The sequence below is a fragment of the Anguilla rostrata genome, chromosome 9 (genome assembly GCF_018555375.3).
Source record: "Anguilla rostrata isolate EN2019 chromosome 9, ASM1855537v3, whole genome shotgun sequence".
NCBI lineage: Eukaryota > Metazoa > Chordata > Actinopteri > Anguilliformes > Anguillidae > Anguilla > Anguilla rostrata.
This window is the reverse complement of record NC_057941.1, coordinates 42607130-42627765: the sequence shown is the minus strand read 5'-3', so window position 1 is coordinate 42627765 and position 20636 is coordinate 42607130. Positions and strand designations below refer to the sequence as shown.

General features: G+C 44.6%; 3 protein-coding genes and 2 long non-coding RNA genes across 7 annotated transcripts in view; 2 read left to right on the top strand and 3 right to left on the bottom strand.

Annotated features, from left to right (window-relative positions):
• fam222ba (family with sequence similarity 222 member Ba) overlaps positions 1 to 1757 on the bottom strand; it is a 40706-nt gene extending 38949 nt beyond the window's left edge. Inside the window, exon 1 of one of the 3 annotated variants that reach the window (XM_064352264.1) lies at positions 1616 to 1757. The gene's annotated coding sequence lies outside the window, so the exon portion shown is untranslated. Of the gene's footprint in view, positions 1 to 1584 lie in introns of all 3 variants that reach the window. The other 2 variants (XM_064352268.1, XM_064352267.1) reach the window with 2 other exon arrangements.
• eral1 (Era-like 12S mitochondrial rRNA chaperone 1) lies at positions 814 to 6899 on the top strand. Its single transcript, XM_064352272.1, has 11 exons — positions 814 to 1072; positions 1655 to 1819; positions 2280 to 2407; positions 2562 to 2639; positions 2853 to 2899; positions 3017 to 3078; positions 3186 to 3298; positions 3440 to 3790; positions 4172 to 4321; positions 4663 to 4743; positions 6177 to 6899. The coding sequence occupies exons 1-11, from the start codon at positions 967 to 969 to the stop codon at positions 6297 to 6299; spliced, it is 1404 nt and encodes a 467-aa protein (XP_064208342.1). The 5' UTR covers positions 814 to 966; the 3' UTR covers positions 6300 to 6899.
• A 999-nt stretch (positions 6900 to 7898) lies between these two features.
• LOC135263844 (uncharacterized) lies at positions 7899 to 9755 on the bottom strand. The gene is made up of 2 exons (XR_010332549.1): positions 9498 to 9755; positions 7899 to 8917 (listed from the first exon to the last, which is right to left on the bottom strand). It is a non-coding gene; the product is annotated as an uncharacterized LOC135263844 (long non-coding RNA).
• A 2297-nt stretch (positions 9756 to 12052) lies between these two features.
• On the bottom strand, positions 12053 to 13118 carry LOC135263834 (uncharacterized). Its single transcript, XR_010332548.1, has 2 exons — positions 13032 to 13118; positions 12053 to 12370 (listed from the first exon to the last, which is right to left on the bottom strand). It is a non-coding gene; the product is annotated as an uncharacterized LOC135263834 (long non-coding RNA).
• tbx16l (T-box transcription factor 16, like) lies at positions 12489 to 19734 on the top strand. Its single transcript, XM_064352254.1, has 9 exons — positions 12489 to 12677; positions 13055 to 13217; positions 13837 to 13939; positions 14457 to 14621; positions 15299 to 15445; positions 16457 to 16527; positions 17066 to 17145; positions 17923 to 18148; positions 18736 to 19734. The coding sequence occupies exons 1-9, from the start codon at positions 12593 to 12595 to the stop codon at positions 19436 to 19438; spliced, it is 1743 nt and encodes a 580-aa protein (XP_064208324.1). The 5' UTR covers positions 12489 to 12592; the 3' UTR covers positions 19439 to 19734.
• Positions 19735 to 20636: the final 902 nt, after the last annotated feature.

Genomic DNA, 20636 nt, shown 5'->3' with positions numbered 1-20636 from the left:
TCTGTGCCATAAAGAGAACCATACCACGCTATAATATAAAATTAGGAAGTCAGAATTCTTGGTCAAAAAGTAAGTGAGACCAAAAGGACAGGCCTTAAAAAATGCATTACACACTCAAGCCATTGATGATTTCCTACTACTAATTCATTTTACAAGTGCTTTTGAATCTGTTATTTTAAAACACAACTAGGGCACTGCCTGACAAAGAGAACAGTTATAATATATGTACGATCCTGATGTGTTGTGTATCCTGCAATGACATTACCTAGAAAACAATACCAATAAATATTCAATATGTTAGAACTGACTGAATAAACTGCACCTGTATGCAAAGCATAATGTGTTTGCCACATATATTATACTCTGCAAAAGTATCTGCAGGCATGCATGACCATGATAATTATGCACTTTTGCACGTCGCTTTGGATAAAAACGTCTGCTAAATAAATGTAATGTAATGTAATGTAATGCAGTAATGCGACCTGAGAACTGTTCCAGAGCTAAAAGGCCTTAAAAGCACAGGACAATGATGAACTTCAATTACCTACATTAACCACTAACATGAGGACTTGTTTGTAACTATGAATTTTAATTTAATTACACCGTTTTCTAAACATAATCTCTACAATGGTTTCCCAAGAAGGTTCAAGTTAGTCTTTGGCCGGCTTCAATCATGCGTTCACTGTGTCCGTTTAGCACATCTCCAGGTATCTGCTCCTAGCAGTCAAACCTCAGCAAGCAGTCTTGCTGCCTCTACACCGCTAGATGTCACTACAGATTAGACCTACTTCTGAGTTTACTGAGAGGACACTCTTAACCAAGTCCGTAGTTCTTTAGTCAAAGCAACATGTCTGCGCCCTATGGACAATGTGGAAGTAAACAATCATGACGACTCAAATAACCTTCCACATAAAATAGCCCATTCGGATCGCTTTTATCATCAGTGGGTTGTAATAACCGTTAACAATGGCGTTACGTTTTAGCGGCATCATTTTTAGAAATGTCTTGCGGTGTTCTGTTAAAGTACACAAAGCTGCGCCAGTTGAAAATGCGTCATGGTTTCTGAACACAGGTCAGTCCCAAACGTACTGCTAGCCAACGCTACAGATTTAAACCGACAGTTTGGCTGTGTTGATACATTCGTGTCTATTTATCTAATGATAGAAAATGTTGAGAAATTACAGAGGGATACACATGGCTGGCTAGCTATCATGTCGCTGATCCATGTTATGTTAGCTATTGCTAGCTGACCTTAGCCGAAAAGCTAGCCAGCAAACTAAAAGCGCAGTTCTAGTTGACGACTGATTCTTCAAGTAAATTTACTTACCAAGCAGTATAGCTTGCTAGCTACTTCATAATAGAGAACGTTTGCCATGATATTCTACATTGAAAAAAAGTAGAGCTAGCTGTTATTACTATTTAAGGGATTGCCTTATATCCACGTGTACTGGCTAGTTGGCTTGACTAGCTAACTTCCAGTGTTGACAGTGCTAGCTACGTAGCTATTCTTGTACTGGTTCGCTTATAAGTGTCTGTGTAGATCGATAGATACTTATGAGATTACATGACCCGTTATCAAATTACCCGTTAAAGTACCATACGAGTTGCTAGTCACCAGCATAGACGGTTGTCAATGTCTTTTTCTCTGGATCAGGTGGTGGTTTCGGCTGCTTGAGGACCAGTGGACAAATCTGTCTTCACTTCACTCCCGTCTGTTTTATTGCATCGGAGGCGGTTTCGGGAATGCTGGTACAAGGCAAAGCAGTAGAAACACATGACAGCTTTTGTCACCGTCCAGCCTCGGTTCCGCCTAACAACGGTAATTTAAGTGCTTCAGCAAAACGCGTCAGATCCGTCTTACGAGTGAACATGACAGAGCTTTGTATTCAGATCAATGTGCTACAGTTTTGTATTGCTGTTGTCATAAAATATTATTTCACACATGCTTTTTTTGTCTACTGTAAAGCACTTTGTACTGCAATCCACGTGCTATACAGATTAATTTATTACAGTTTTGTATTCATGATCATGCAGTTTGTTTTTAATCAGTACCACCTCTTTTACCAGTATGCCTTCCCAATTATGGCCTATGCATTTGTGTATTCTTGCTGCAGTCACAACGGAAACAAGCATTCCTTGATTTAGTTCTTATAATGAAAACACTTGGAAATTAATTTTTGGAGGGGTAGTGAGGAATACCCTATCAGAATGTGCTTTTCTAACGCTGCTGACATCTTCCCAGGCAATGTAAACCCAAGTAAAACTCGCTTCTCTTTCAGCTGAGCAAAAGACTTTGCTGGTTAACCGTCCGGATCAACCTGAAAACTCAAAGATATTGAAAGTAGCCATCATTGGTGCCCCAAATGCAGGGAAATCAACTTTGTCCAATCAGCTCCTTGGAAGAAAAGTACGTGTCAATTTCTCACAGAACGTGAAATTACTGCCTTGCTTGTAATTTAGTTCACTTCAAGTTGAACTGTCCAATATGGCAAATAAACGAGTCAAAGTTCAACCATACGTATCTGCTTTCCAAAAAAGTTATGAATGTTATTTTTCCATAGGTGTTTGCTGTATCAAAGAAAGTGCATACAACTAGGTCTCGTGCTGAAGGTGTCCTCACAGAAGATAACACCCAAATTGTATGTTTTTTTTTTGAACGATTAAATTGTGGGGTAAAAGACATTTTGTTACCATGGCTATACTTTGTGAAAAATATAACACATAAGACAGGATGCAGTTAATGCTATATGGTAATTACAGATCTTTGTATTATACAGTTCCTTTAGCCCATTGAAGTATGGTAGAGGATTACTGCACTTTCATACATTCTTTCTGACTTTGTCTCTCTGTAGGTTTTACTAGATACTCCTGGCCTCACGACCCCTTCGAAAGTGAAAAGGTGTGTTCCTATACACAGCGTATATTGGGGAGAGTGGTTGTTGTAGGTCAGTACTGTGGCTGGGTTCCTATTTAAGTTCTAAATTAGGCTATTCTAAATGTGTTGTTTTTTTGTCAGGCACCAGCTGGAGAGGACTCTCCTTGTGGATCCTTGGAATTCAGTTCAGGAGGCTGACCTAGGTAAGACTCCCTGGACTTTCTAGCAAATGCAGCACTTCTGACGAGGACAGAATCAACACTCTGGTACTGATCTGTCGGTTCACTGTCCTTACTCCTCCCCTCCACAGTGGTAGTCCTTGTGGATGTGTCTGACAAGTGGGCCTGCAATAAACTGGACTTTGAGGTCCTGAAATGTTTGGCTCAGAATTCGAACATCCCAGCGGTCCTCGTCCTAAATAAGGTACTACAAGATCTGTGTGTCTATCCAGTGCTCTAACTCTGAAACTGGTGATTTTGCAATCTGGAGGTATGGCGTTCATGCAACTCGTGTGACGAGTGATGACTGCTCCTTTGATGGAGCAACCACTGTGATCTCCTGCAGGTAGATCGGTTGAAGGCTAAACATAAGCTGCTGGACATCACCTCCAGCCTGACGGAAGGAGTGGTCGATGGGCGGAAGATAAGAGTCAGTTCAGCCTTCAGGGAACTGCCTGAGAGGCGGGGCCTAGACTCGAAGGCGGCCGCAGCCGGAGTGGACGCGGGTGCGCAGGAGTCCGCGGACCCCTCCCCCCAGGGTCCCGCCGACCTCCCTCAGGCTGTCACCGACGGCGACGGGAATCGAAAGCTGAGCAAAGAGGAGCTGAGGCAGCTGAAATCCAGGCAAGGCTGGCCCCACTTTCGGGACGTGTTCATGCTCTCTGCCGTGGACGCTGAGGAGGTGGAAGCTCTGAAGGTATCCTTCCTGCTTCAGGCAAAAACCTCCCTCTAAATACCACCTAAACTCACACTTTACCTAGTATGTATGTTTTGCAATAATGATAAATCAAAAAAATCGCCATCCAACTGAAACTCCAACGTGCTTATGAAAGAGCTCCAGCTGAAGAACTGATCAGTTTTGTTTTTTTAGCTCATAATGGATAAGGTTAGGATATAGGCAAGGAAGCCTGACACGAGAGCTGCATTTCTAATCTCAGATGCTTCATGAATAAAGGTCCTCACCACTGTGATGGGGTCAGGCCGTGTTTTTCAAAAATGTGCTTGTGTATTTGTAAATAGTGGCCTTTGCTGTTAAGGCTGGGCATGTGACTGAGGGTGTTGGCCTTCTGACCCGCAGAGGTATCTGGTGCTAGGGGCCAAGCCGGGGTCGTGGCATTACCACAGCGGAGTGCTGACTGACCAGAGTCCAGAGGACATCTGCACCAACGCCGTGAGGGAGAAGCTTCTGGAATATCTGCCCCAGGAGGTGCCCTACAATGTCTCTCAGGTGAAAGGACACGCACGTTATCACACGCTGGGGACGCCCGCTCCTCCCTCACATCTAAACTGCCAAAGAGCTATCTCACAGCACAGCTTGATCGTTGTAACGAACACAAAGGATTTTAAACAACCAACCGCTGCATGTGATCATTAACTCGTACTGTCCTCCTTAGTTCGTTTGTCAGGAAATTGTTTAACGTCCTCGCTTATGCGGGGGGTTGAACGTTATTTATTCAAGTTTCTCAGATAAATGTCTTGAGAAGATGAGCATAAGTAGGTTTGGTGAAGTATTAACTGTGTCCTAGTTTCTTGTCATTTTTTCCTCATTTCCACATTTTTGCATTTCAGATTATTGAAATGTGGCAAGAGGGAGAGAATGGGCAGCTGGACATATCGCTGAAGCTGTATGTGAAGAAGGAGGGTCACATGGTGAGACCCCCCGTAGTATTGCTCCATTATTTGTTTTCGGCTCGAAATGCAGGATAGAAGCCTGCCTGAGAATCTATGGTCTCACAACTCTCAACTTTCCAGCCTGACAGATAAGTGGTCACGTGACTCCAGGTGCGGTGATGTAATCTTGCTGTGGCGTGCACTTAAGTCAGCCGCTGCTCCTGCAGCTGCCGATTTCTCACTAGCCTGCGAGACGGGCCGGGTGTTGGGCTAGCCCAGCTGCGGTGGCGTTCGCACTATACCGCCAGCAGTGTTCGTATGTTAAACTTCGCAGCCCTCCTGATTGACCCCCTGTTCCACCGGCATTTTTAACCCCCCCTCGTGGACCCAAAAAGGGACCTGCTTTGCCCCTCCCGGGCCCCCCGACAAGTCTGTGGTGCCCTTGCTCCATTCGCCGGGCCTGCCCTGGTTTCCGCGGTATCTTTTGCCCAGTCATGCTGGCACGGTCAATCTCCTGCCCGGCGGTGGTCAGTAAACCGTGATGTATCAGGCAGCCGCAATGCTATGTGAAAGAAGGCAGTGCTACAGGAGGTTTTAGTTGATATCCCATGAGGTGTGACCAGCTTCATGGCTATCTGTACATTTCACACCCAGCTCACCCTGCAGTAATTGTTCGACTTCAGCAAACGCTAGTTTTTGTCCTGCCTGGCAGGTTTAGCGATAGCTATAGCTTTCAAGCTTTTCTGTGCTATATGTATCAACTTATTACAGAAAATACAGACAGCTTCATACTTGATATACAAAGACTGATGTGAAATGTAGAAAATTAACACCAGATTTTTTTCATGTTGTCATAGTAGCTAATTGATTGTGTATGAACCAGGTGCTTAAGAGTTCTGTATATTCAACAGACGTTCTTTTTTCTGTGTAGTGTATGTCACCTTTTGCTCAAATTCATCTGAAGTATTCGAGCCTGGGCACTGCAGTGTCAGTCAGGTCTGGCTGGGTCTGACAAGACTTAAGTATTGATGGATCAGTGTACACAAACCACTCCTTCCCTGCAAACACTCTTGTCTGCAACTGATCATGGCTTTTGTTGGTCACAGGATAGAGTGATTCAGTACTTTAATATTACTGCAGGGGAAGAGAAACAATGTAACTAAAGTTAAATTTAAGCACCCAGGGTTATTTTGAGAAAAATGGTCAGTAGTTTACCGCACTGTTATAATTTGTTATGCAAAGCTAATTGGAGCTTGACCTGATTCTGGATTTTTCTAGAAAAAACCTATTTGAATATGAACCTCGGGGAACATGTGAAATGTGTTCCACCAATGAAACAAGTAGGAACAAAGAGCGTGTTTATCCTGAAAGTGTGCCATGTGATCGGTTTGGAGCTGTATTATCAGAAGGAAACAACTGTGGTTTTCCTATGCTACTAACTGAGGTAACTTTGAATTTCCCTTGGATTACAGAAAATGCTGATTGGACAAGCTGGTCAGGTGATTGCTAGGATTGCCGGGGAGGCAGGGGAAGATCTGGCCAATGTTTTCCTGTGTGATGTCAGGCTGAAGATAACCGTGAAGGTCAAAAAATAAGAGCGGGGTGGGGTGCTGGAGGACCACTTGTTTTTTTTGATGAGCTGTTTTTTTGGCACTTTTGAGACTTTTTGTGACAAGCCATCGCTGAAGGACACCCTCATTAATATGGACTTAACAGAGCAGCCTCTGTGTGTATTCATATGTGTGACTGTGTGAGTGTGCACTCACTGGAGAGGTGAAGGTGTGAATATTAGATATCATCCAGTATCGGTCTCACCATACGCAGCTGACCAGTATGTATGAACACTAAGCTCCTGAAGGGGAGGAGTTGCAGGGCGAGAGGACAGTGGCAGCAAGAGTAAGGGTGTGAGAGGCGAGGGGCAGGGGTTGGTTGAGCTTTTGAAAAAGGTCATTTTTTATCTGTCCCTCTGCAGCCCTTGGAATCAGCCTCTCACCATTGGCCTTCTGCTAACCTGAGTGCCAGAAGATAAATATACTGGTTCAGGCACAGTCATGCATGGGGATCATTTCTCTCCCCTTCCCCCTCTTTCCATCTCTCTTTCTCTCTCTCTCTCAGTATCTGTCTCTCTCTCTTTCCCTACCCACCCCCCATCCCAAAGCTAAACTGTAAACACTCTGGCCCAGAGAACTAAATTACCTCCTTAATGGAACGCAACCTCCCCCACAAAATGGGTCAGATAATACAGATCAGAGCCACTTTTGTCCTTTAGAGTTTATGGAGGCTTGATCAAGGCCATCTTGATGAATAACTGGAGCAGGCAGCCCAAAGCCAGAGTACAGGGCTGTTACTGCTTTCTAAGCAAGCCAGTGTCGTTCCAGTTCATTCAGTTGAGTAGAAGTGGCCATTTTGTTTGAATAACCAAATGGTTCACTTAAGGCCTTGGCAGAAGCTAGGCCTCAGTCTCCTCAGGGGACATGGATTACAAGTTTAAGTCTTGAAAGCCACCATCCAAATCCGATGATCTTGTGATATAAATGGAAAATTACAGTATCTATGGTAACACATTTCAGTCTGAATGCCTGTAATATAAGCAACTAATAAAGTTTTTTATTTAAAAAAAGCTGAATTTTTTTATTCTAAGAAAACCCATTGTTAAGTTGAAACACAAAAAATATTACTGTTATATTGACATCATTTGGGGGATTTAGCTTTCATCCTATCCGTGACCTGGATTCCTGTATTTATTTATATTTTCCTTATTGGACATTATTACACAAGAATGAATGGTGAGTGAGGGAGATAGTGCTATGAAATCCAGCTCCCTGTGTTTTTCCACAGGTTTTGAAATTGTGCATAACAGGATAAGAGCGTATCTTTTATCTTTATGAATGTATATGGCAGATAAATGCCATTGGGTTCCACCATCCTCACCATACAAATTCCTGCTCTTAAGAAACTGATCAGGTCTGTTTACCGGAAAGAAATGTGTATGCATTCAGACCACGGCTATCTCAGATGGCCAGTTCAGCGAAATGTGTACCGCAGGGAACGTTCCAGTGATCCTCGTCTAATTTTAATCGATGCTCGTACTTTGTGTCCTAAAGACACGTTTTAATTAAAAGCTAAGTATTAAAAAAATAAATAAATAACTGACGTTTCTAAAACCAGCCAAAATTCAAGACGCAGCTTCCAAGTGATTTGTACATCTGCCTTTTATTTTAATGTATGCATAAGCTTTTGTCATGACACTGTAAAGAACATTAGAGATGAACCTTAAGTCCCATTCACGTACAGCACCCACACGAGTGAATCACCGCGGTCATTATTTCCTCCAAACATGCCTCCAGGCAAATGGCCGAGGATTTTATAGGTTTAATGACCTCTCATTGCTTAAGCCTTGCCCCTCCATAAACATACTAATGTATAATACACTTAGACATTTCCTACTCGCAATACTGTCCAGTGTATGGACTGCACTGTGTCCAGAATTCATTAGTCGGTGAATGAGTAATACGTGTATTTATGTATTAATATATGTATATGAGTAATGTATGTATTTTTGTTCTTGCATTGCTCTGTGAAGTATATCTTTTGACAAGCACCAAGCCCTTTTTATTTGTTACATTATACAAGCTCACAATAGATCATACTGTCAGCTCTGTAATTTGTGTATGGGCCAAAGTTACAGCAGTTACAGTAAAAAAAAAAACAACAACAAAAAATACAGATAAATACTGTTGCAAATAATGCCTCTGAATATAATCATTTGAATATTTTTGAACTTTTTATGAACGATATTAAATGGACATACTCGTTCAAATTTTAACTATTAATTGTCAGAACACCAATAATTTATGGCCTCAGGTGTTTATTTTGAAAATCCCGTCGCCCATTGGAAACACTGTTCCTTTGAGCAGTCGAAGTCGCGTCAGCCATCGTGCGTAGTCCCCCTGTTCTGGCAGTTGCGGACGAGAAGGAGAAGGGGCAGTTTAACCCTTACCATTACTAAAAACTCAGTAATGGTAACGGTTTTACCGCCACTCCCTGTGAGTCTTCTGCTGGTGCAGCGCAGCCCCCGCGCTCTGACGGCGGAATGAGACCCTGGATAGTACATCATCTATACTGTAGTGTCTCAGTAATGAACTTACAGTATACGGTGATATCCTGTCCAGGGTGCAAGACGTAATGCAGAGGCTCAGGAATCTGAGTCATCCTGTGGCGAAGGAAAGTGGCGTGCAAAATTAGATCAAACTTTACAAAATATCCAAGATGGAATGAATACCTTTTAAAGCAAAATAATCCGACCGTTAACTTGCATTACAAGTGCATTGCGAATTTATATTCATATTTTTGGGTATGAAAAATCCTTTCAAAAATCTTTTTCTAAGTAAAATGAAATGAAATATTTACAAGTTTTGACTCTTGTCCTCATAAGTGGTTTTCACTCAAGTATCAGTTTTCAACTTTTAAGAATATTAAAAAATTATTCATGAGCACATGGCCCTTTTCACTTTAATTATCCAGATCTATCCTCTCTGTAATCATTATTGCTAGTAATGTATATGGCCCGTCTGTTTAACTGCGAGTAGCAGTGGAATTCCCTGACTAAGTGCAGTTTTAGCAGAGTCATTTGTGGTTTGCCTCGGTCCTTCCACCAAATCTTCCTAGTCTTCTACTTCTTCTTTAAAAAGAGAAAAAAAAAACTTGGACATAACATTCCTACACACAATTAGGGGTCTCAAATGAGGCCTTTGACAGCTTTAGAAGTTATATTGACTGGTTTAAGTGCTCACCTTTGTGTCTGCGGTCCTCTTGAAGCGAGTGTTAATGAATGGCTTAATTATGCCTTTTTATTGTGCCGCGTCTCCGTGCTGTTCGCGGTCCCCTGACAGATCGCACGGCCCTCCCGGCCCTCCTTTTAATGGCGTTGCCTCATTTGCATACTGCGATGACCTCGGACTCCCATTTTCTCTCCTCGGGCCCGTTTCCGACCAATGGCGAGCCTTCCCAATATCTGAGCAGTTGCACAACGTGTTTTTTCATGCTGCATGATGTCCCCCCCTGCATACTCTGCCTCCCCCCCCCACCCCTTCCCTTATTTTCATGCAGTATGTGTTGGGCCTATCCTTCAAATAGTCCTATGTTGTGATAGGTTATGATGGCAGCAGCAATTTGTTAGAAACTATTTGTCCACTGTTTTTAATTTGCATTGGTAATTTCAGGATATGACACAGATCTGCCATTGTTAAAGTACGTATCACGAAGAGCCCCTCTTTGAAGTATGGCGACAGGGTGGGTTTAGACCAATGCACACTGTAAACGCTGAAGCACTGAACGCTGAATAATTTACCCAGAGCTCTGTGGAAGAACTCTGGGCAGATGCAGATAGAGAAAAGTGCTTTCTAAAAATACTGTCCAGCCGAAGTATTGGGGATATTTCTGTGGGCTGTGAGCACCTTCAATAAACTACCGTCTTCCAGAGTCTCATTTGTTCAATCTGAAGCGCTGCCTAAGCAAGAACCATTTGTTCAAAAAATGTTGTACTTGAATCTGACTTGGAGAGTAGACTCTGCTGCTGCATATGGTCTGCATTAGAGCGAGTTAGAGAGGCACTGAACTCTGCAGTCATGCGTCTTTGCTTCATTTATTTAGATCTGAGTACACAAGGAATTAGTCCACATTCTCAAGCCCATTTAAAGATAACCTCATTCTAAACAAACAAACCATCGAGAGAATGGAATACAAATGGGCTGAGATAAATTTGTTTATAAAATTACAATGGCTCTGAGGAACTACGTTTATATTAGTGATATGGCCAGTTTCACAGCAAAACAATGGCAAACATTAAGTTATATTTATTGGTTATAGGCTGTCATGAACTCAGCATATATACCTTGTATAAACAGAATGCATTTCTAGAGGCCCTTTTGGCATATGTTCATAATTGTAACTACTGTAGCTGTGAAATAGAAAAACAAATTAACAGATTTTTATTAAAATATACACACAATTTATGGACAAATATGAAACTTAACAGGGGAGACCATATTGTTGCCATGGAAACCAGATCCTGCGTATGGGTGGGGACCATAGGTGGGGACGTGACTGGGCCGATGACTGCTTGGGCTGGACCCATAGATAATGAAAAATAATCTTTGGGCTGCAACCCAACAACCTGCTGTCAGTATGCAGTTAATTATCACTAACAGAAATAAATGGCAGGTTTTTGTTAGATCACGCATACTTTTCACAGGAAGCAGTCTTTTCTAAGGAAACACATATAAGATCTATTTATTTTCTGAACAGCTGTATTTAAAATAGACAGCCCTCTACATTTAAGAAACAACATTGTTATCATGTTGTTACAGTTCATAAAGATCAGTAATAATATGAGCACAGTAATGTATGTTCCACTACGGTTTTCAGAAATATTTGTAGTTATACTTATTAGATAACATGTATGTGTATCATTACATAACAACTACATTATATCATGCCTTTTGCCACTGATATTCTCTGCTTTATGGGTAGCATATTGTCCATGGTCTATGAAATGACACCAAATACTGTTTATTGGTTAATGTCTCAAAAATAAATTTCTCTTTGATCATATGAACATTCAACAGGACTATGGAGATGGCAGGTTTTACAGAAAAGCCCCCTTTGCTCTGCTTTGCCATAATTTGTGTATGATGGAAATAAAATGGGAAGATTGCCATCGCTTCAGAGAAATTCCTCTGGTGAACCAGCTCGGCGCAGTGGAACGAGCGTGAGTGTGTTTTTAAAGCTGCGGCTAATGGCAGTGGAAGCCCCCCTGTCTCCTAATGGCCCAATTAAATGTAAATTTACAGACATTTCACAGTGGACAGAAAAACCACAGCACTTTACACACAAATACCCGTTGCGCGGCGCGGGAGCCGCTGCGTCCCTCTTTATCGAAAGCTAACGTTTACGAAACCCCAGGGTCCCCCCCGCGCGCGTGTGCGGCAGGCCCGCGCCATTCCCCCGTGCTTTCATCCCCGCGTCTGAAGCAGAGACTCCTCGCTTTACAGCCGGGCTTCACTCCGATATTTACACTTCACAGGAAACGCTGCTTGTGGAAATTAAGCACAGTTGTTGTTTTTTTAAACTATTAAACAAGTTATACGGGTTATACTGTGGTATTTTTCACGTACGTAGACTACATCCCCGATCTCAGACCGAGTCGTAAAAGCTGACTGACTACTAATTGTGGTTTGTAGAAGTAAAAAACAGATTCTCATTAAAATGTAGGGCAGTGCATATACTTTTACATTTGAAAAATACATTATACATGAACGCTCCAGTAATATGGCCGAACACTCAAGCAAGCCCTGATCCATTTATTGAATGCTGCTTTCATTTTTAAATGAAAAAGCTATGCCTGCCTCCACTAGCGGAAAGGCAAGTGAAAGTTCTTGAGAAAGTGTCACGCAGGCAGTTAATTCACTCAACATGCACTCCATTTACACACCATTGCCCGCAGTCTAGGCAGTATGTGAACTCTATCAATAAAGGAACCGGGCCTGCTGGCTTCCTGTAGTAATGGTAGGACAACTGCTCAGGTGATTAACGCCTGTGAGAGGGGTTTTGAAGTGGAGGAGCCCGCCGTCTCTGATGTGGCCACTGCTCGAGCGCAGATCCCAAACTGTGAGAGACGGGAAGAGAGATCAAAGGGAGAGAAATTTGTTGTTGTTGCATCCCGCCCCCAACTGCCACCCCCCCCCCCCCCAACACCAACATCTTGCATGGACAAGGTAGAAGGCATGACATTTTATCCATCCAATCAGATACCCAGCGAGCACCAGTAACACCAGCATCAGCATCTGAAGTTCCTTAGACTGGGACTGGCACAGCTAGCTCCAAGGCCATGTTTCTGCATGAAGAGAGGCCATATTGTGACTACTCCTTTCCCCTCAACCCCCAGCAGAGCACCTACAGTTCCTTCCCACCGGGTAGGTATTTTTTTCTTGACAGTTGAATACAGCTAATGTTTATAGGTTATTGATTAGATCATATGCAGGAGCCATTTTAATATTTTTTTTCCATTGCTATTCATGGCTTGACCGGAGGGCCACTTTGCTGTGGCAGAGCTACTGTTTCTGCTCTTACAGTAATAATGTGGTAGAGGCCACAGCCATAATGCGGACATTTATTTTTCCTCTGGGTGCAATAAAATATCGGATGCTCTTTTTTCCCCTCTAGTGGGAGGAAGGAGGTGATAGAAGTAACGATGTGATTCCATTACAGGTTTGATTCCGGTAAAATTGCTGAGAGTGAACCTGTCGCGTAATCATAAGTCGACTCACGGAAATGTTGTTTCGGTTGGCAGAATGGAAAGATGCGGTTCTCCGGAGCCAATGTCGGGATGCCGCGAAAGTGGAAGCGCAGGGCGAAATTTGCGCTCAGCAGACACGGGTGTCGCTACAGGGTCGCGAACTATGGGACACATTCCGAGGCATAGGAACAGAGATGATAATCACAAAAGCTGGCAGGTAGGTTTCGCTTGAGTTAACCATTCTAACCTCCAAATGTAAATGTGAAAGGGTCACACGGCGCATATGCACATCAAACCGGACTTTATGAAGAACCAAGATAATGTTTTATTCAATTCAATTTTTATTTGTATAGCGCTTTTTACAGAGACCTGTCACAAAGACACTTAACAGAGTAGCAAGTCTTGAAGTATTACAATGGCTTTACTCACCTAAGTGCTTCATAACGATTTGTCTTTTTTTTTAAAACGGGGACACTTTGCTGCTCTATTTCAAGGCAGTAGGCCCAGAGCGATCAGAATTGAGATGCAAAAAAGAAGCATTATAACATAATAATAGGCTACACCTCTGAAAAGGCAGTGATGGATTCCAAAAATGTTTTCTGTTCGAATATAACTCATTTGCTGTTCCGCCAGTGTAAATGATATAGCACGAAAGCACTGTTCATCGTCATAAAACTGAGAGTAGGCTAAATAACACCTCTTAGTCTGCGCTTATATCCAGTTATACCAACGTAACCTACTAGAAGTAACTGGATTTTAAAAATTAAATTCTCATTGCGGAATTCGATATGCTTAATGCTGAGGCCTAGTGTGAAATTTTGTGTCTTGCTTTTCAGACGGATGTTTCCCGCCTGCAAGGTCAGCCTCACTGGGTTAAACCCCAAGACCAAGTATGTGCTGATGATGGACATGGTGCCTTTTGATGACAGTAAATACAAGGTGACGACATAAGCTCGCTCATGAATAAGGATTAATCTGCGTTTCTGAACTGTATTTTAAAATTGGCAATAAGCTGTTTAATTTACCCAAAACAGTACCGATAAAGGCCTTGGAGTGAAAAAGGCATAATATCTTGGATGGAATAACTTTGTCATTCATACTTTTGCCCTGTTAGAAGTAATCATATCGTGCTGCTTTTTCAAATCGATTTTGCACTTTCAGCCTAATTAATGCAGTTCTTTCTTGCATAACTGAAGACCTACATATGACCTGCTCTGAGTCTATTCAGTTGTTATATATTTATATGAATTCTGAGTCAATTTGGAGCCTGAGGCTGTTCTGTATGTGGCAGTGAGTGAAGTGTTGAACTCAGGTGAAGAGTGTGGAGCAAAATGTCAGTCTAAACCCATTGGGCCTGTCCAGGTACATTGGTTAGTCAGGGACAGGTGGCTGTTTGTGTGTGTGCGTGTGCATATGTGTGCATGGATGCAAATGACTGACGATGGGCCTCCTGCAGTGGAACAAGGACAGGTGGGAGACGAACGGCGTGACCGAACCCCACCTGCCCAACCGCTTCTTCATCCACCCGGACTCCCCCGCCCTGGGGGAGAGGTGGATGCAGTACCCGGTCTCCTTCCACAAGCTCAAGCTCACCAACAACACGCTGAACACCAACGGCCTGGTAAGACCGAGGAGCCGCCGCAACCAACCGCGCAGTCCGACACTCACCATTCCCAGAGTGCCTTGCGCTGATCTGAATCACAGAGCACAGGACTGTGTGCGCTGGTGAACAACGCCGGATATTCTTGTCAGCTTCTTAGCATGTTGCATGCTGCTGAATGCACTTCCCTCTTATACGCCTCTCCCACTTCCGGAATGCGCCACTAGACCTTTGTGAGAGAGCGAAATGCTGAGGCCTTATTACATAGACTCCATTTCCCTTGTATTTCCTAACGCAGGCCAATGTCTTTTAATGTACGTTGAGCTAAGGGGACTGAGCTTTGGATTAAAACAGTATATCAGTGTTGTGCCTCAGGGACTGCTGGGGAAAAAGAGCAAAAGTACAGCTTCATTAGTCTGGATGGGGAGAGCAGGAGTGGTCACGGCAAGGGGGCGCTAATCCCTAATATTCTCTTACCCAGGAAGTATCCACCAAATAAAAGGTCACAGTCTGAGCGCTGTGTGTTGGCACGTACACTCATGGTGAAAAAAACCTGATGACTCCCCCATCAGCCGTGACCCGTGTACACTCAGAAGACTGCAGCGTGGGGCTCAGAGATGCAGTCCACTCGCAGGCGGTCAGGCTAGCGCGTCGACCGCGCTCCTCACCTCTCGCTGTGCGCGTCGTTTGTCCTGCAGGTGATTCTGCACTCCATGCACAAGTACCAGCCCCGCCTGCACATCCTCCAGACCCCGGACCCCTGCGGCCTGCACTCCCGGGGCTACCTGCGCTTCACCTTTCCCGAGGCGGCTTTCATCGCGGTGACCGCCTACCAGAACCCGCAGGTACTGGACCCTCCCTCTGAGCCAGATATAACCAGAACCCGCAGGTACTGGACTCTGCCTCTGAGCCAGATATAACCAGAACCCGCAGGTACTGGACTCTGCCTCTGAGCCAGATATAACCAGAACCCGCAGGTCCTGGACTCTGCCTTTGAACCAGATATAACCAGAACCCGCAGGTACTGGACCCTGCCTCTGAGCCAGATATAACCAGAACCCGCAGATACTGGACTCTGTCTCTGAGCCAGATACAACTAGAACCCGCAGGTACTGGACTCTGCTTCTGAGCCGGATATAACCAGAACCCGCAGGTACTGGATTCTGCCTCTGAGCCAGATATAACCAGAACCCGCAGATACTGGACTCTGTCTCTGAGCCAGATATAACCAGAACCCGCAGGTACTGGACTCTGCCTCTGAGCCAGATATAACCAGAACCCGCAGGTACTGGACTCTGCCTCTGAGCCAGATATAACCAGAACCCGCAGGTACTGGACTCTGCCTCTGAGCCAGATATAACCAGAACCCGCAGGTACTGGACTCTGTCTCTGAGCCAGATATAACCAGAACCTGCAGGTACTGGCCCCTGCCTCTGAGCCAGATATAACCAGAACCCGCAGGTACTGGTCACTGCTTCCTAGCCAGATATAACCAACTGATTGAGATAGAGTGCTGGAGTTCAAATAAGACTCTGTCCATCACAAATGTTTAGTAATAATATATTTGTTTGTTTTTGGGAGATTGAGATGCAGATTTTCACTGTAATCAATATAGATAGGTTCAAGCTAAAGCTATTCTATTATCTCTTCTGCCATCTGGTGGCAAATAACAGTAATGATTTGAACTCTAGAAGAACAAGGCTGTTTATAGTTATGAACAAAAATATATTGCTGCTACTTATTTCCATCAAATTCTTTTTATTGTGTTAGCATTAGCATTTAAGCATTATTAAGTTATACTTCCATTTTGCTTCATCGAGAGCTCCTGGGAAATATTTTATTTGTTTGCATTTCAGATAACAAAACTCAAGATAGACAACAACCCATTTGCAAAAGGCTTTCGTGATCATGGACTCAATGGTAAAAGGTAACAGACATCTGGGAAACTGGCTTAATTTCTGTAAGGATGAGTGGTTTAAAGTGAGGAAGCTCGTAACTTGAGATGCTATGGAGCAATCAGTCTGACACAATTGGTTGTTTGAAGAGGTCACATTGTGTTACGCTGATTACTTACTTATCTTAATTCAAGCCATTGACTTTCTTCACATTAGATTGTAAAACCAAGCTGTGTGGACAGAGTGGGATTTAGCAACATTGCTATTCTGCTTAGATCAGCTCAACCAGAAAACACTGGAAAAATAAGTAGATAATTTAAGTGAGAATGTGGTGCAGATATTTCAACACAAAATTATTATTTTTCTCCTTTCATGTATGAAATTTTATTCATACACTGCAAATAACACATTGAATTGCATTTTTTTGAAAGTTCTAATGGGTATTGAATATGACACATTGACTTTTACATTTCAGGCTAAGGCTTTGTGGTGTGGGCTGTCCTGTCTGGATTTTTGGTTTTGTGGTTGAATCATTTTAATTTGATTTATTTATTGATTATTTTTTCTCAGGCAGAGGGAAAGGCCAGTCCAGAACTCCAGGAAACAGCCAGCAGAAAGTTCCCATGAAACAGGACCCAGAAGCCCTACTGGTACTAGTTCATTTTGTTGAAATATGAGATTCTATCATTAAGTGAATGTATTTGCTGCACAGGCACATTGCAGAACACCCCTCAGGTAACCCTTGGGTCCTTATTTACAACTGTTGTACACGTAACGATTGAGAGTGCTAGAGGTTATACTACATTTGGTATATTTTGCTATGCCATTGGACTGATACAAATGGAATCACCTCTGTTTGAGGTGGAGGGCAGTTGATAAGGTCTTCTTCAGAGTTTTGTAATTGTAAAATTAGGGTATTATCTCACCAATTCTATATGGATTTAACCTGGGCAGTTTTTTTCGCAGGGGAAAAAAATAGGCTTTTGGTCAGCCAGCAGATGGCACTTCGTACCAAATATTTATGTCCCTAATGAAGTGTCAGATTGCATGGAGTTGCTGCCTTTTGAATGAGTACCTTGCCCTGATTCTTGGAAGTCAATGAGAAGTTTCGCAACAAGCGGAAGCGGCAACCCGTGCTCTGACTAAATGCTGAAAAATTTGTCAATCGGGAAGTATTCTGTTCAGGTTTAACCAACCGAACAATCCTGGTCCCTCCCACTGGAACTGCTCCGTGGCAAACGTTCTGGCTGCCACCAGCTGACTGGGCCTTACAGTTCAGCGTTGGCTGCGGTATTGTCCCCGCACCTCGCGGAAGCCTTTTACGGCATGATGAAAAAACTGCTACACGAACGCAGCGGGCCAGTTTAAGACAGTTTAAGCGGTGCTTCTCCCTCACGGGCCGTTATTGTAATCGCGTCTTTTTTCAGCGGCGAAGGCATTCGACGCAGGTGACGGAGCAGACCTCACGGTTTCCAGCTCGGAGGACGCCTGCGCCTCGGCGTCCCGGGCGGAGGGCGGGGCCGGCCCGAACCCCTTCATCTCCGCGTTCATGAGGCGGTGTGCCGCCGACACCGCCTGCGGCGTGGAAGAGTGGGCGGAGGGCATCAAGCTCCTGAGCAGCCAGGACACGCTCCCTGCCACGCCCTACGCCAGGTAGGAGAATCGGCCCTGGCCTGGATCACACCTATTCTGGACTCGTCCAATTAGAACTTCGCTGTAGCTACATTCCACCGGACTGAATATAAACAGTTCTAGAATTCCCATTCCCATTTCTTGACTTCTGCTACACCTGAGTTTTTAAAAAAATGTATTACTAAGACAACTGTGAGAATGTAAAGTGTGTGGTTAAAGTGCAAATTAATGCAAATGGAAACTGGTACAATGAATGCATTTATGCAATTAGCTTGCCCAGAACCTTGACTACATTAAAACAAGACAGCCATTCTCACATGCAAACGAACAGGTAATGACTAGCAGCGGCTTTCGCGGCTTGCTCTCGTCACGTGACGCTGCTTGTCACGAGCGCAACACATTTTGAATCACCTGACTTGGTAGGCGTTTTTTTTGCGCGCAAGCAGAATAAAATGTTTGCAGAAGCACGAGGAATGTCGAAGTCAGGGCAACGTTTCGAACGGAAACGTAGCTTCGGCGTCTGTTATGGTTTCGTAGCGGCGCAGGCTGACGCTGCACTTTCAGCTGCGGGCCCTTCCTCGTGTGACCTTCCTCTCTTGTTTTTTCAGCTCCGCCCATTATGGAGGCCGGCCTCCCTGCCTGGCCAATGGCGTGGCGGGGCTCCCCAGGCCGCCTCCTCAGGGCCCGTCCTTGGAGAGCCTGGGCTGCGGGAGCCTCTCGCTCGGCCCTCAGGGTCTGCGTTCTCACGGCAGCGGAGCCGAGGACCAGCCACTGCGCCCCGGCGACCAGCCACAGCGCCCCGGCGACCAGCCACAGCGCCCCGGCAACCACCCCCCCGCCGTCTCCGAGGCCGACGCGGCGGCAAAGGGGAGGGCCCAGCTGCAGCCGGACTTCGACTACCCCCTCCCTTACCCCCCCAAGGTCAGCAGGGTCCACCTGCCCGAAAGCACTCTGAGGAGCCTGGAAATGGCCTCTGCCGGCGACCCCAGCAGCCCCCGCCCCCTCGCTGACATCATCAACAGGATTCGGGGGAGACGAGAGGGCAGTCCGGGGAAGCTCCAGCCGGCTCAGGCCGCTTGGCCGCCCCTGGCCCTGGCCAAGGACGCCCTGGCACAGCCGTACCAGTCGCCGCTTGAGCGCAGTGGCGAACACCTGATTTTGCAGGGCATGCTGGGATACCAGAGTGGCGCGGCAGCCAGTGCGCAGGTGAGCAGTGGCCACGCTGACGCCAGAGTGCCACTGTCCCCTGCGGAGTACCCCTACAAAATGCCTCTGCTCGACTTCTACGTCAACGATTTCACTAGGAGATGAGGGCCAGAGGAGTCAGAAAAACACACCTTTGTGCCTAGAGACCTGGGTCTCAACAGAGACAGCCCAATGGACTGACAAAGCACAAGTGTGCCATTTCTTTTTTTTAGCCATAAAAAGATTGTTAAAATGTTGGTACATTGGCAACATTAAGGTGTATATACCAGATAATATTTCCCTTCCTTTACTCTTTTGAGTTTGTTACAGCTCCAGGTGTATTCCTTTGTCCAATGTTAAAAGTGTGATGGATGGGTGGTTAAAAAATGTTTAATGAATCTGAATAAAAATTTTTTTTTACCAAATAATGTTTCTGTACTTTTAAAAGTATAGTCCACATATTCTAGCATGTCATCTACTGGGGTTATATGACAACTCTTTGTATTATACTTACTTATACAATAATTCATTGGTATCGCTGCCCAGGCAGCCATCCTAGTAACAGGTTTCATTTCCACAGGGGGCTATGGCTAAGAGAAGAGCTTCATTATGTACGCTATTCCTGTCCAACATTGTACCGGTAGGTCCTACACTGGTAGGCACTACACAGCTGTCGCTTCAAATGTGAACACAACCGGTGGTCTGTGGGCCCATGAAGTATTGAATTCTCACCACTTCCTCTACCGGGCAGTTGCCTTCCGGGCTCGTCTCATTGGTTCGGCATGTCGACTGCAGTTAAAAGAGAATTGCTGTTCAGTTGCATTACATTACATTACATTCATTTGGCAGACGCTTTTATCCAAAGCGACGTACAAAAAAGTGCATTTCATGGTCGTAGACAACTGCTAAACACGGGTTCAGTAAGTTGCAACATTGCATGTGTGCTTGCGACTCCTTATAGCTCAGCACGTCAAGAGTGCGCACTTGTGGTCACGCACAACACAGACCGCACGGAACTTGATATGAAAGTAACGCATCTGTTTAATTATAGGCATTAAGACCAGACCATCCACGCAACTCAAAGCTCAGCGGTGCACATGCACAACAAGCAGGACAACTCTCAAGGAGTGCATTTTCACGTACAACGAAGTACCACTTCCTGTCCACTATGCGATGCGCAACATTTGAACAGGAAACAATTTGGTTGCCTCCATTTCTTAACCCACAGTTTCATGCCCACGTAACGTTATGCCACAGAATTAAAGGGGTAGTGACAGGAAGTACTCTCTACTCCGAATTGTGTGTGTGTGTGTGTGTGTGCTAA